Here is a 15,539-nt window from a genome sequence, read left to right as displayed (position 1 = left end):
CACCACTGCTTCATCAGGGTTATACAAGCAACAGAAATAGTATGTAGGCACTCTGACAGACATCCCTGTAGAATTGTTCAGAGATGGGGGTGGTAGGAAGGAAAATGACGTACCTTCTTTGGCTGTCACCCACCCAATGACTGGAATGCCTGTTTGGACTGGCTTGTCCGCCCTTGAACACGCAAATCCTGGTTTCCCCATTCTCCTATATTCGGTGACAATTAGGTTGACTGTGCAGGGTGAGCTGGATTTTGTAAGAGGAAGGAATTTTACCGAAGAATTCCCCTGCGTTGTTACCAACTTGGTTACAGTTGCTTCAAGAGTGTAGCTATTCCTGCATTTGTGGCCTCAAGGGCTAAAGTGGGACAACGCTGGTATTTTTGGTGATGAGGAAACACTTTTTTTTTGTTAAGGGAGGTTGGGTGATCGTTGAACTGGGACAGAGGTCACAGTAGAGGTCACATTGGCCATTCGAGCGGCGGTGGGGGGTTGGCTTTGGGTCGGGCATCCTGCGCCCCCCACTCGGGAAAGGTGGCGGAGGCTTCGAGGTTGGGGGCCCATCGGAGGTTCCCACCGCCAGCTCCCGGAGGGGGGCACTCGGGAGCCAGCGCCTCAGGAACCGGGGCCCAAGCGGGAAGGTCGAGCCCGCCGGTGAGGTCACGGTTGCCATGGCTCCGGGCAGTGACGCGCGTCGGCACGTGACCCGCGGTTGCCATGGAGCCGGGCGCCGGGCGGCGAAGGCGCCCCGCCTCCCCGAGTGACGTCCGCGGCCCCCCCTTTCCCGCCCCCCCTTGCCCCCTCCCCCGAGCCGGCTCCCCGCGGCCCCGGAGGTTTCACTGCACAACAAGATGGCGGCGGCGGCGGCGAGCGGAGCTGGCGGGGCTGCCGGGGCCGGGACGGGGGGAGCCGGGCCCGCGGGCCGCCTGCTGCCTCCGCCCGCGCCGGGGTCCCCAGCCGCCCCCGCTGCCGTGTCCCCTGCGGCCGGCCAGCCGCGTCCCCCAGCCCCGGCCTCCCGCGGACCCATGCCCGCCCGTATCGGCTACTACGAGATCGACCGCACCATCGGCAAGGGCAACTTCGCGGTGGTCAAGCGGGCCACGCACCTCGTCACCAAGGCCAAGGTACCGGCGCAGGGGCCAGGCGGCCGTCGGAGCGTGGCGGGGCCGGGAGAGGTCCGCGCCCCCAGCCGGGGGGTCAGGGCGGCGAGCGCGGCGCGTGGTGGGAGCATTGGGGGCCGGGAGGCGGGAGGGAGCCGACCGCGGCGGGGCGGGCGCGGAGCTAGGGACACCTGGGACTCGAGACGGCGGAACTCCAAGCAGGGGGCCGAGGGCACAGAGCACCGGCGCCCAGGAGCCGGGCGCGGGGAGGGGTCTTCGGGGCTGAGGGCAGGCGGGTAAAGGGGATGATTGGAAAGAAGGGGTCGGAACTCCCCGAGGGCCGGGAGACTGTAAGCCCAGAAGACTCTGGAACCAGCAGCTAGGGAATCATAAGGGAATGAGGGCAGGGGCATATGAAATGTGGACCCGGAGGATGGGGAAAAACAAGGGTGAAGTGGCAGACCCGGGCTTGTAAGGGGACCCAGGACGGCTGGGGCACGGACTGGGAATGTGCACGTCTGCAGGGCGCTGGGAGGTCCCAGGATCCTGGTGCCTTAAGACAGAGACAGGAATCCGCATTTGATCATCTAAGACTGATAGATGGTGCGAAGGGGATCCCGAGGAGACACGATTAGTGGAGGAGGCAGTGAGGAAAATGGGGAAATAAGGGGGAAATTGCTTTGCTTGTCCACAGGAAGGGGCCCAGGGAATGGGGGAGTGAGGTGGGGGTGGGGGGTGTCCCAGGTTTATGATGGCACTAGGTAGTCAGGGGTTAAACAATTTGGGAGAGCTGATTGCTGGTTATTTTTAGTTGTTGGAGGGTCGGGAATTGTGGGCTTTGTAGAACCCAGGGTGGGCTTTTACTGGTTGGGGGGAAGCTTGTGATTGAAGAACCCAGACACCGGGAGATTACACTCATCGAGCCCTTAGTTCTCAAAGGGATTTGAGGCGCTATAGGAGTGAAATTGGCCAAGGTCAATTAGGAAGCTATATATGTATGCATGTAAAATTCTTTCTTTGAGGAAATATGGTAGCACTTTCATGTAGCCTTCGTTGGGAGGACTGGAATCTAAGACATCAGGAGGAATCTTTTGGTTTTGGTGGAACCCGCAAAGCCCATTTTTACTCTAAAATTTTCTTTGCTCAATATCTTACTTGAATGAATACTTTTAATGTAGTCATTCATTATGTTTAGAACTGCAGCTTGTGTTTTCCCTCAACCTGAGGAATGAAGAACCCTTACAGCTGCTGCCGCCTCCTACCAAAGCCACATCAATTCCCCTCACCTCCTCAGCCTAGCCTCTGGTTGTCATGACCTACCTTGTTTTTGCTTTTATGGCAGTGGCTTGTTTTCTGAAGCCAGTGACTTATCTAGACCTTCTCTCCTGATCACTTGCAACCTGAAGTTCCTTCCCCACCATCTTTCTGCCTGAGGCTACAAGGGGCCCTTCTTACCAGGGTGTCAGGGTGGGTGGCTGTGGCGAATTGATTGGTCAGTTTCACTTCCTCTGGAGGGCCCTCTTCAGCCTTTTTGTCCGTTTTTATCACAGGGCCTCCAGTCTGCAGGTCAGAGCTGAATGAGATACCAAAGTCCAGGGCTCCCTCAGACCCTGAGGGGAAGTCAGGGGAAGTCGATTGAGCCAAGACTTTGGTGTGCTCCTCACTTGCCATCCTCACCGTGTTTCCAGTCCAGTTGACTATTAGCCAAGGCAAACTTACATTTACAAACAATATGCCTTGTTCCTTGTTTTGCTATTTCTTTCCTTTTTTTTCTGCCTATTTTCTGTGTAATCACTTTGTGCTCCTGTGGTTATTTTGCTCTGACCTCTGGGGGATAGTCTCCATGAACTTAATTGGTTGCCTGGTTTATGGTTTCATGATTTAAAGAATTTTGAATCTTCCAGCCCTTGGATACACCAAAATATTGATAAAATCTGTTACAGACAGGGTTGAATGTTTTCGTAAATGTAATTGCAAACAGTTGATTCTTGGCTTTAATGTAAAAGAGACATTTCTATCTTCAGTAGTCAGCAAAGCCAGTGCCTAATTATGGCTGGTCTGCCCGCTTTCTAATTTTCATGTGTGTGTATGTGTGCGTGCGTGTGTTTTTCATAGTTTTTCTCTGAGACCTTGGTATCCTTTAGGACTGCAGCGTTTTAAACATTGGCTTGTTTACAAACGGGTGTCACTGTTTATGTTGGTTTTTATCTTTGATCATTTGTGGTATGCAGTTGTGCAATTCCTATGTATGGAAATATTCAAAGTCTTGAATGAGACTGAAATGGCTTGGACAATGAGTTGCATGTGTGAAGGAGCCACACCAGCATTCATTTGTGTTTCTGTAGCAGTGTGCAATTTCCTAGTTACAGTTACAAGTGCTATATCTTTTGCTGCTTAAATTACTCTGACTACATGAGTGAAGCTTAATTCACAAGGAGTTGTCATGTGCTCTGGGTGAACCAGGAGCATATTTTGGCCTGCTCCATGCTTCTCTGAATCCACTTTGGAAGGGGTTCTCAAATGCTGACAGCTTAGATGTGCCTAACAGCTGTCGACATACAGTACGATGGCCTATTAAGGTTATGGTTTGGTTATATAACGGTGGTGAAGGTGCATAGGTACTAGAAGTTGCCGAAGCTGCTGCTTCACTTAACTCAGGTTAATTTTTTTTCTCCCCATGCACTGCAGCCTTTATCTTACTTCTGCAGAGGGGTCATTTGGAAACAGAGAGTTATTTTTTTCCCCCATCTGTCTCCAGAATGTATCATTTGTTGTTTTGTCTTTTAGAGGTGTGTGATTTTTTTTTCCCCTTGTAGGAAATGGTCTGGGTTTTCTTATAACCATATATAACTGTCAGACAGAGGTAATTCAGATGATACTTGTTTTGGCTGAAGGAGGTTAGGTAATAGGTATTTTCTGAACATCAGAAATAATTATGATCCCCCTCCTTTTTTTTTTTTTTTTTAAACACACATGACCCATTCCAAGAACTAAGAGACTAAAGTAAACCTCATTTATTGAGTAGGATACTGCACTCCATCCAATACTGCGTGGTTAAGCTGGCCTTTTCCCAAATTCTGTTAACTCTCAAACCGTCTAGAGTGGGATCCTGGGATGAATAAAATCAGTAGAGAAAAGTGAAGCTTTTCCTATTTGGTTGTTGGTTACTTTTGCAGCACGGCATTCATGAGCTCAGACTTCATATTGGCAGCACTGCAGTGCTTAGAGCGGCACTGCAGAACAGTTACCAGGAGAGAATGTTCAGCTGTGACATACTTTGGTTAGTAGCTCACCCTGGCTGTCTTTGTCCTACCTGCTTTGATTTCCTTTTCTTTGGAAGAGCCTTACTTAGCCTGAGGTTCTCTGGCTCTGTTTTTTTTTGGTAGGAAACTATAAAGTATTAAAGATATTTTTAAAAAAGAATGTTTTCTGCTCTCAAATTGCAGGTAGTCTGTTGCCTGTGCCTAATTATACCTTCACTAGTTGGATGATTGGGAACAAAGAGTAGACAGATTTTGTATGCATTTTTTTTCCTTTTTTAAAATACTGGGGCAGGGTCTTACTCTGTCACCCAGGCTAGAGTGCAGTGACACTGTCAGAGTTCACTGTAACCTCCAACTCCCAGGCTCAAGAGATCCTCCTGCCTCAGCTTCCTAAGTAGCTGGGACTACAGGCTTATACCACCACACCAGGTTAATTTTTAAATTTTTTTTGTAGAGATGGGGTCTCATTATGTTGCCCAGGCTGGTCTTGAACTTCTGGACTCAAGTGATCCTCCTGCTTCAGCCTCCCAAAGTGCTGGGATTACAGGCATGAGTCTGTAACCCAAATGCTTGGCCCATATGCATTTTTTAAAGTATGCATGACTATAAAAGCCTTTGGCCAAATACGTTTAAACTATATTTCAACAAATATATATCACTTGCCTGTTATTGGTTTGTGGTAAGAGTTCCAGCTTTGGATAAAGCAACCTGAGTTTGAATCTTTTGCTGCTTAATAGTTGGATATTTTTAGGCTGTGAGAAGTTATTTAACTTCTGTGTGCTTGGGTTTCCTCATCTGTAAAGTGGGATGACAGTAGTACTTACCTCACAAGTTTAGGTGTTATGAAGATTAAAGAAGATAGCGTATGTAAAGCTCTTAGAGCAGCATGGTGCCCTAATAGCATGACGTAAATATTACCATCATCATCATCGTTATCAGGTGTTTTAGTAACATAATAATATTATGGACATAATAATAGTCCTCCTTTTTTTGCTTCTCACCCCTTGGGCACGATTCATGAATGCATATGCCATTAGTTTTGTGTAGGTAGATGCCATCCTGACGATAGACTTTCATGGTAAAAAAAAAAAGTTTGCTACTATTGCAGGTGCCACTTTGAGATAGTTGGATTTAATTTGTATAGGGTACAGGCTGGCTAATCTCATGAAATCGGCATTTTAAAACATAAATTTTCATTAGTTAAACTTTTTTTTTTTTTTTTTAAATAGCAATGCGACTTATCTAATGAAAACTGTGACCAACACTGGCTTTTGCTTTGGGCTGCCTTGAATTTTCAGTGTGTTTTGTGTAACTAATTTTTGTTATGTTGATGATGGAACAGAGTTGAGTGCAGTCTTTTCTCCAGAGGTCCACTTAAATTAGGTTTAAGTGAAATGTTTAAGAAATGTTCCTGCAAGCTTAAGGACACATTTGCCCTTGCGTGCACAGGCAAAGGCCTTAGACGGCCAAGGTCAGAATTCTTAACTTTAAATATTACACAGAGAAGACATTTTGCCCTATGACCCCTTTCCAAATATTGACTAGCCAGACACATCGGTGTGGTTTAGTGCAAACTCATTTCCATGAGGAGAACAAGTCAAAGTGGGCTAAAAGCATTATTTTCACCTCTAAAGAAGAGTTTAACGAAGCACATGAGATGATGCTTTCACCCATTAGAAAACTGAAAACAAGATTCATTTGGTAAGTAGGAGAGAATTATGTCAAAAAGAAATTGAAAGCAAAATTTACATTAGATACATTTGAGGAAGATAGCCCCATCCCTAGACAATCTAGAAGTGACTATTGAAAGATGATTATGTTCAGTTTGATACAGTGGTGATGGGGTTGCTAAACGTTTTTGAAATTTTGTAAAGAGCTAAGAACTGATTGAGACTAGTCTCTCCAGAGTCAAAATACCAGTATTCCACTTTCTACATGAAAGATGTTTATTTTAACATTTTGACTTTGGTGCCAGCTCCCTAGAAAGTCATAGATCTCGCTCAAGCCAGAGGTGCCCAGATTAGTTATTTCTGTGCCAGAAGTGCTGTTTTCATTTTTCAGGCTTCAGTCTGGCTAATGTTTTCTAGTTCATCACATAAAAGAGAACAAAATGGATGCTTTGAAAAGAAAAAGAAATGCTTTCTACTCACCAGAGCCACTGTAACTGTAAAACAACACCTAAGACATCTGCATAGAGATGGAACCTTTCCCTTAATCATTTATTCATTCAACACATTTATTGAATGAAAATTTTTTGTCAGGTTCCATTCTAGGGTCTGGAGTGCACCAATGAACAAGGGAGACAAAAAGCATCTGCCTTTCTGGAGCTTTCTAGTAGAAGGAGACAGTCAAGGGACATGTAAAAAAATTAAAAATTTCATATGGGAATGAATACCAGGAAGAAAATAAACGGACTAGATAATCCCTGGGGAGGGCTGCTGCCTCAGATAGAGTGGTCAGGGAAGACCTTTCTTTCCAAGATGATGATATTTGAACTGAGACCTGAGTGATGAGAAAAAGCCAACCTGGGAAGATTTGGAAGACAGAAGATTCCTTACAGAAGGAATGGCATGTGCAAAGGCCATGGGGCAGAAGTGAGCTTGGTTTGGTCAAAGATTAGACACAAGGTCATGATGCCATGGTACCTTAGCAAACAAGTGGAAGGATGGGAAAAGATGAGGCCAGACATGTAGGAGGGGCCAGATCATCTGGGTCTTATGGCCATTTTATGGAATTGGGTGTGACACGGGGGTGACATCAGAGAGTATCAAGCAGAGCACTAATATCACCTAATTTATGTTTTTAAAACGTGGCTGGATGTGGTGGCTCATGCCTGTAATTCCAGTGCTTTGGGGGGGGGATGAGGCAGGAGGATCACTTGAGGCCAGGAGTTCAAGACCAGCCTGGGCAACATAGTGAGATCCCATCTCTACAAACAATTTAAAAATTAGCTGGGTGTGGTGGTGCGCACCTGTAGCCTCAGCTACTTGGGAGGTGGAGGCGGGAGGATCACTTGATCCTGGGAGTCTGAGGCTGTGGTGAACTATGGTCACACCATTGTATCCCAGCCTGTGTGACAGAGTGAAACCCTGTCTCAGGAAAACAAACCAAAACAAAAACAGCAACTCATGCTGGTTATTTTATGGTTAAGAGCAAGAATCCTTTTCTGATGCATTTCTTGGCACAAGGGAGGAGTTCAGTTTTAACAACTTATATTCTTTCTCACTGTAAAGGAATATTGACATAAATTGCACATAAATTAAGCATGATCAACTAACAAGTATTTGTTGATTTATTGGGCATGAAAAAGACCTTAGAGAAGTTCTATTCTAGTTCTGTCTTTTCCAGAGTCTGGAAAGACAGACTTAACAGAATTTATAATCTCAGGTTTTGCCTGGCGTGGTGGCTCACGCCTGTAATTCCAGCACTTTGGGAGGCTGAGGCAGGTGGATCACCTGAGGTCAGGAGTTCAAGACCAGCCTGGCTAACATGGCGAAACCCTGTTTTTACTAAAAATACAAAAAATTAGCCAGGCGTGGTGGTACATGCCTGTAATCCCAGCTACTTGGGAGGCTGAGGCAGGAGAATTGCTTGAACCCAGGAGGCGGAGGTTGCAGTGAGCCGAGATCGTGCCGTTGCACTCCAGCCTGGGCAGCAAGAGTGAAACTCCGTCTCAAAAAAAAAAAAAAAAAAAAAAAGAAAAAGAAACCTCAGGGTTTTACGGACTTTTAAAGTCATTTAGACCAATTATCCATTAGATTCATGGCTCATCTCTCTCCTCACTCCCATTTTCCTGGAGTCTTATAGGTAGTTAGTGGGGGAGCTGGAGTTAGAATCCAGTTATCACTACTCCTACTTAATTCTACCCTGACTTCTCTAATCACAGAAAACAGTGCCCTTGCCTTCTGAGCACTTGCTTTTTTACTGGGGAAGCGAGATACACCTATACCAATTAAAGTCTAAGATATTTGTCCTTTCTATAAGACAAACCAAAAGCGAGATGTCATGATGAGAGGAAACATTTCCGAGTAGAGAGGAAGAGTAAATATTCCAACCCTGTATTTCACCTGTCCTTTGGCATTATACCACTCTGTCACCTTTGCCACTAACCTTTAGTACCCTATGGGTCCACTGCTTTGCCTTTAAATCTGCTAGTCAGATGCCCCTTGGCATGACTGAGATATGAAGAAAATGAAAAGGAAAAGAAGTAAACACAGCATGCAATGACCATAAAAGTAGTCTGCCTTACGTAGTTTTCTCATGTCATTATATCTAGCTAACTCCTAGGGAATATTGATAATTATACATTTGTTCTGCTGGGCTGGTCTGATCTACCTTTGAGGGTATGTTTCTTAGATGGGCTCCTCACTTACTAAATGACTAACACTTTCCAGGGATGGTGACATCTTATAACTCATTAAGAGAACTGGTCATCTAGATACATACCTTGATGACACAGGTGAGGGTCAAGAGAACCACTTATATCAAGGGTTCCTCTTTTTTTTTTTTCATTATCCTAAGTAAACACAAGAAGGAATTCTTCTTAATATAGTTTCAGTTTCTGGTCTGTGGGCTATGGCTGTTCTCCAGATGAATGATCTCACCTATCAGGTAGGTGAGTCCCTGGTTCCTCCTAATAGTGAGTAGCTTGGTCCCTTTCTGGGATAATAATGTAGTCATACAGTCCCGTGGATGACTGATAACATCAAGAGGGTGAAAATTATATACATTCAAATGGGCTTTTATCCTAATCTAATAAAACATTGCTAAATAAATGGCGTAGGCAATGTCCTTGAGAAGTCTCAACAGTCTTGAATGAATTAGCTTGAAAGACTTCTTTTGGATCTGTTCAGAATAGAATTGCGGAAGCGAGTACGGAACTGTTGGATGAGCCATCACTAAGTTATGTTAGGAACATATTTGTGTTTAGCAGGTGTGTGATCCGTGGTAGACAAGGAGCCTCTGGACACTGATGGTATTTTATCTCAGACTTAGGCTTTTCAAAGAGGTAGGAATCAGATTGTGAATACTTAGCCACATTTCCCAGAAGTTGAAACGGAAAGAGAAGCAGACTCATTGCCTGTTGAAGCTTGTCTGTGTGGGCTGAGCTCACTCAGTTGGATACTTTCGGCCAGTTATTTTAAACTAAATTTAGGTTTTGATGAAGTTCTGAAAAATTATCAAATTTCTGTCTAGTTTCAGCTCCAGCACATGTTTACCAGCAGTATACTTTACTTTTCATAGCTCCCCCCAGAAGAATTGAATGTGAAAATGTAGGTTAGTTGCCCACATTTCTTGAGACGGAATTTTTTGGAGAAGAAATTTTTTATTCCATCCATCCATCCATCCATCCATCCATCCATCCATCCATCCATCCAATAAACGTGCAAAATTATCAGAAATAGAAATGGATGATATATGGCCCAAAATACAAAAGGTACAAAGGAGCATTCAGTGAAATGAAGTCTTCTTGCCACCCCAATACCTGAGTCACACAGTTTCTTAGTCTTTTTTTTTTTTTTTTGAGACGGAGTCTCACTCTGTTGCCCAGGCTGGAGTGCAGTGGCGTGATCTCGGCTCACTGCAAGCTCCACCTCTCGGGTTCACGCCATTCTCCTGCCTCAGCCTCCCGAGTAGTTGGGACTACAGGCGCCTGCCGCCACGCCCAGCTAATTTTTTGTATTTTTAGTAGAGACGGGGTTTCACCATGTTAGCCAGGCTGGTCTCGATTTCCTGACCTCGTGATCTGCCTGCCTCGGCCTCCCAAAGTGCTGGGATTACAGGCATGAGCCACCGCACCCGGCCAGCTTCTTACTCTTATAAACATTTATTAAGGGCATCTCTGGATTAGTCCAAGTGCTAGATGCCGTTTATTTTCTGACAGTGCTTTGACATACTTGAAATTTCCAAGCATAATTTTACTTAAAAGTAAAAAAAGAAAATACCTGGCCAGATGCAGTGGTTCACGCCTGTAATCCCAGCACTTTGGGAGGCTGAGGCAGGAGGATCACTTGAGCCCCAGAGTTGGAGACCAGCCTGGGCAACATAGTGAGACCTTATCTCTACAAATAATAATAATAAAAATAACCAGGGGTGTGGTGGTGCATGCCTGTGGTCCCAGCTACTCAGGAGGCTGAGGTGGGAGGATCGCTTGAGCCCAGGAGGTCAAGGTTTCAGTGAGCTATGATCGCGCCACTGAACTCCAGCCTGGGCAACAGAGCCAGAGCACTTCTCAAATAAAAAAAGACCAAAGAAAAATACCTAACCTAACTTATACTGCTCATTAGGATGGCACAGTGTGATAATCTAATGTAAGCCCTGTGGGGGCGGGAATTTTAATCTGTTATTCACTGCTGTATTCGTTATGTTTAGTGCAATGTCTGCAGATATTCATTGAGTACATGAATATAAGGATTAAAAATAAGAGCTGAGTTTGTTTTTATACCCTTAATACATCTTTGACTTTTACTATTGGAATTTCCTATCTATAGTTAAGATGTTAAAGAAAAGTAATTTTCTACTTTTTTCTCACAAATCTCTGAGTAAGGAGATTTCACAGCTTTTCTGGGCTAGTAATTGATTTTTGGCATATCTCAAACTTTTATTATTAGGAAGATCAGTGTATATAAAGTAAGTCTTGCAATTTGAATTCAAACCCCTTAGTTTTTTTTTTTTATATATATTTTTGAGATAGGGTCTCGCTTTGTCACCTAAGACTGGAGTGCAGTGATGTGATCATGGCTCTCTGCAGCCTCCACCTCCTAGGTTCAAGTCATCCTTCTGCTTCAGCCTCCTGAGTACCTGGGACTACAGGTGCATGCCACCATGCCCAGCTGATTTTAAACAATTTTATTTTTAGTAGAGATGGGGGTCTTGCTATGTTGCTAGGCTGGTCTTGAACTCCTGGGCTCAAATGATCCTTCCTCTTTGGCTTCCCAAAGTGTTGGGATTACGGGTGTGAGCCATCACGCCTGGCCAACATCAGTTTTACTTTACCATAACATTGCTGTTATTTTTTGAATCTTTTTTATAATTTTATTTCTAGTTTTTCACTTTACAAGTTTTCTGTGATAACCATTGTTGTGCACGAGTCTTTGATGTACTTCTGATTTTTTGCTCCGGATATATTGTTGAAAGGGAAATTACTGTGCCAAAGGGAACACATGCTTGTATGGCACCTAATATGTATATTGCCACATTGCTTTCCAGAAAGGCTGCACTAGAATTAACCTCCTGAGCAGTGTATGAGCAGGCTTGGCTCACTGCAAGCCACACTGGCTCTCTTTATCTTATCTGTCTCCCCGTCTACCTTTGTTGGCTTGGGGGTGTAGGGCTTTTAAGTCTCTACTACACCTCTAAACCTAGTCCCATAGATATAGTACAAGTCAGGAGAAGGTTATAGCAGCTGTGTAATCCATCTTTCCCTGTACCAAACCTGGAAGAGGAATGACAAGAATTCAAGTGTAAGTCTAACCTTTTTTTTTGAGGCAGAGTCTTGCTCTGTCGCCCAGGCTGGAGTGCAGTGGTGGGATCTTGGCTCACTGCAACCTCCGCCTCCTGGGTTCAAGCGATTCTCTTGCCTCAGCTTCCGTAATAGCTGGGATTACAGGTGCCCACAGCCACGCCTGGCTAATTTTTGTATTTTTAGTAGAGATGGGTTTCACCATGTTGGCCAGGCTGGTCTTGAACTCCTGACCTCAAGTGATCCACGCCCCCCCAGCCTCTCAGAGTGCTGGTATTACAGGCATGAGCCACCGCACCCGGCCAAGTCTAACCTTTTACTTGCTTTTTATAAATCATCATTCTCTCCTGATCTTTGATAAAGGGACAAAAACCCAAACTGGAGAAATTGCTGAAGGGAAGAAGAAAGGTTAATGAGAAACAGACTCTTGATCACCCAAACCATTGATTTTTTTTTTTTTTTGAGATGGAGTCTCGCTGTGTTGTCCAGGCTGGAGTACAATGGCATGATCTTGGCTCACTGCAACCTCTGCCTCTCCGGTTCAAGTGATTCCCCGGCCTCAGCCTGCTCAGTAGCTGGGATTACAGGCACGTGCCACCACACCTGGCTAATTTTTGTATTTTTAGTAGAGACGGGGTTTCACCATGTTAGTCAGGCTGCTCTCCAACTCCTGACTTTGTGATCCACCTGCCTCGACCTCCCAAAGTGCTGGGATTACAGGAGTGAGCCATTGCACCTTGCGTCTCCACTGACTTTTTTTTTTTTTTTCTTTTTTTGAGACGGAGTCTCACTCTGTCACCCAGGCTGGAGTGTAGTGGCGCAGTCTCTGCTCACTGCAACCTCTGCCTCCTGGGTTCAAGAGATTCTCCTGCCTCAGCCTCCCAGGTAGCTGGGACTACGGGCGCCCACCACCACACCCGGCTAATTTTTTTGTATTTTTAGTAGAGACGGGGTTTCACCATGTTGGCCAGGGTGGTCTTGAACTCCTACCTCATGATCCACTCGCCTCGGCCTCCCAGAGTGCTGGGATTATAGGCGTGAGCCACTGCACCCAGCCTACCATTGATTTTTAAATAACTATTTTTTGGTAAACCAGCGTGAGAATTTCAGAGATTAATAAAAGTTGTAAATTGCTCCTCCCTCGTTTTAATGGTGAAAAGATAGTCAAGGAGATTGTGAAGGAGAAAGTTATATGAATAAATATGGTAATGCAGCAGTCCTATCATGTTTAAATTTGCTGTGTGCATTGTACTTTATGGGTTAAGAGATTTTCAAGGGTAATTGGGCCATATAGGATATTGTGCTTAGTATGTTGTGGGGTTATGACTGTGGAATTATCTGTGTTTTGGACATTTGGTGGTAACTGCTTTTCTTTTATCGCCGATAGAAGCCCTCCTATACAGTAAGTTTTGGTTATGATGTGCTTAGTTAATTGAGGGGAAAAACTGATAAAGCAGGAAAATCAGAAATATATATTCATGCATTAATCTTTTTTTGGTTTTTCTTTTTTATGTAGACGGAGTCTTGCTCTGTCACCCAGGCTGGAGTGCAGTGGCATGATCTCGGCTCACTGCAACCTCTGCCTCCTGAGTAGCTGGGACTATAGGCACATGCCACCATGCCCGGCCAATTTTTGTATTTTTTGTAGAGATGGGGTTTCGCCATGTTGGCCAGGATGGTCTCGAATTCCTGAGCTCAGGCAGTTCGCCTGCTTCGGTCTCCTAAAGTGCTAGGCTTACAGGCATGAGCCACCATGCCTGGCTCATGCATTACTCTTTTAAAAAGTATGTATTGTGGAAAATTTCAAACATAAATGAAAGTAGAGGGAATAATATAATGAACCCCCATGTGCCTGTCGCTTAGTTTAAACAGTTGTCATCTTGTGACCAATCTTGCATTTATACCTTTCCCACTTCCCCGCTTTTTTCCTGGATTTTGAAGCATATCCCAGAATCCTTTCATTTCATCGGTAGATATTTTGGCATGTATCTCTAAATAGATGAAGATTCTTTAAACAAACAAACAAAACCAAACCCCAGGGCTGGGTATGGTGGTTCATGCCTGCCATCCCAGCACTTTGGGAGGTCTAGGTAGGTGGATCGCTTGAGGCTAGTTCAAACCCAGCCTGAGCAGCATGGTAGTAGTGAGGCCCCATCTCTACCAAAAAATAAAAATAAGTGAGCGGTGGATGGTGGTGAGTGGCTGTAGTTCTAGCTACTTGGGAGGTTGAGCTGGGAGGATTGCTTGAGCCCAGGAGTTCCAGATTACAGTGCAGTAAACTATGGTTGCGCCACTGCATTCCAGCCTGTGTGACAGAGACCCTGTCTCTAAAAAGGAAAGAAAGAAAAGAGAAAAGAAAGAAAGAAAGATTGATTAGCACATAGGTTAATATCAAAATATCTTAACCTATGTTAACAAACATTAATATTTTTTGTTAATATTAAATATTAATGTTTGTTAACATAGGTTAGTATTTTGTTAACCTGTTGATGCAGGGCCAAGGCTTTTTCTTTGTATGCCCTAGTTGGAGTTCCTTAATTTTGTTTCCATTAAATACACCCATAATTCATTATCTATAATTTCCAGTTTTGTTTGCTTTTTAAAGCAGAACATGAATTTAATGGCATTTGTGAAGCAGTATTAGTACAGCATCCCTCTTGATTTTTATGACTCCTTCCCAGTCTTTTATACTCATCTCATTCACGTCTAATTTACTATGTCTTTTTAAGCATTTGATGAAGTTTTCATAGAAACGTATCTCCTTAATTTTTCATCAGTTTACATTCTATTTAATTAAATTACATAACTGTAATAATGAGCAACTGGTATAAATAGGGTTGGGAAAAAAACGGTTAATTATTGGTAAGAATATAACTTAATAATGGGAGGCTGGGCCTGGCACGGTGGCTCATGCCTGTAATTGCAGCACTTTGGGAGGCCCAGGCGGGTGGATCACCTGAGGTCAGGAGTTCCAGACCAGCCTGGCCAACCTGGTGAAACCCTGTCTCTACTAAAAATACAAAAATTAGCTGAGTGTGTTGGTGCATGCCTGTAATCCTAGCTACTCGAGAGGTCTGAGGCAGGAGAATTGCTTGAACCTGGGAGGCAGAGGTTGCAGTGAGCCGAGATCCTGCCACTGTACTGCAGCCTGGGCCACAGAGCGAGACTCCATCTCAAACAAACCAACCACAAAAAAACCAAAAAACTTAATAATGGGAGCAGCAGAAGCTTATAAGAGTAAGAGACAGCTGTTATTAGTTGGGGCCAGTTTGCATGTTGGGGGCATTGGTTGCTTTACTGAGACAAGGAGAAGCATTGATTATTTTGGCAGGTTGGTTGAGTGAAGGTGGGCTAATAGAGCTTCTGCGTTAATTTAAAATAATGAAGTCAAAGCTGCTAGAAATTTGAGGACAAGTTATTTTATAGAATCTTTTATTATTTATAGTGTGTACTTCGAGGTGGTATTTTTGTCCACTTATGTTAGAATTTGTGTGAACTGAGCTGAATTTGGTAATGAGTCAGTGGTATTAAAAACTTGGTGAAGAAACTGGCCAAACTCTTTAGTTTAAGAGGTTTATATCTGTTCACTGCTAGTGTAGTGTTCTATGGAAGAAGTTGACATTTTCTTGTAGTAAGTTGTTTTCTGTTTCTGGCAGAAGCAATCTTGGTTCATATGCTGCAAGAAACAGAATTGTTTTTATTGTGGAAGACAGGAGC

The 15,539-nt window shown here is 44.3% G+C and overlaps 1 protein-coding gene across 14 annotated transcripts in view; it reads left to right on the top strand.

Moving 5' to 3' along the window:
- The first annotated feature begins 833 nt into the window (after nt 1–833).
- Nucleotides 834–15,539, top strand: part of SIK3 (SIK family kinase 3) — a 252,127-nt gene continuing 237,421 nt past the window's right edge. For all 14 annotated transcript variants that reach the window (XR_010147689.1, XR_010147688.1, XR_008538156.2 and 11 more), the window contains exon 1: nt 834–1,121. Coding sequence is in view for 11 of the 14 variants with exons in the window: in XM_016922035.4 (XP_016777524.3) it covers nt 849–1,121 (273 nt within the window). In the remaining 3 variants the exon portion in view is untranslated. The remainder of the gene's footprint in view (nt 1,122–15,539) is intronic.

The sequence above is a fragment of the Pan troglodytes genome, chromosome 9 (assembly GCF_028858775.2).
Source record: "Pan troglodytes isolate AG18354 chromosome 9, NHGRI_mPanTro3-v2.0_pri, whole genome shotgun sequence".
In the NCBI taxonomy this organism is placed as follows: domain Eukaryota; kingdom Metazoa; phylum Chordata; class Mammalia; order Primates; family Hominidae; genus Pan; species Pan troglodytes.
This window is presented reverse-complemented; position numbering and strand designations above follow the sequence as displayed.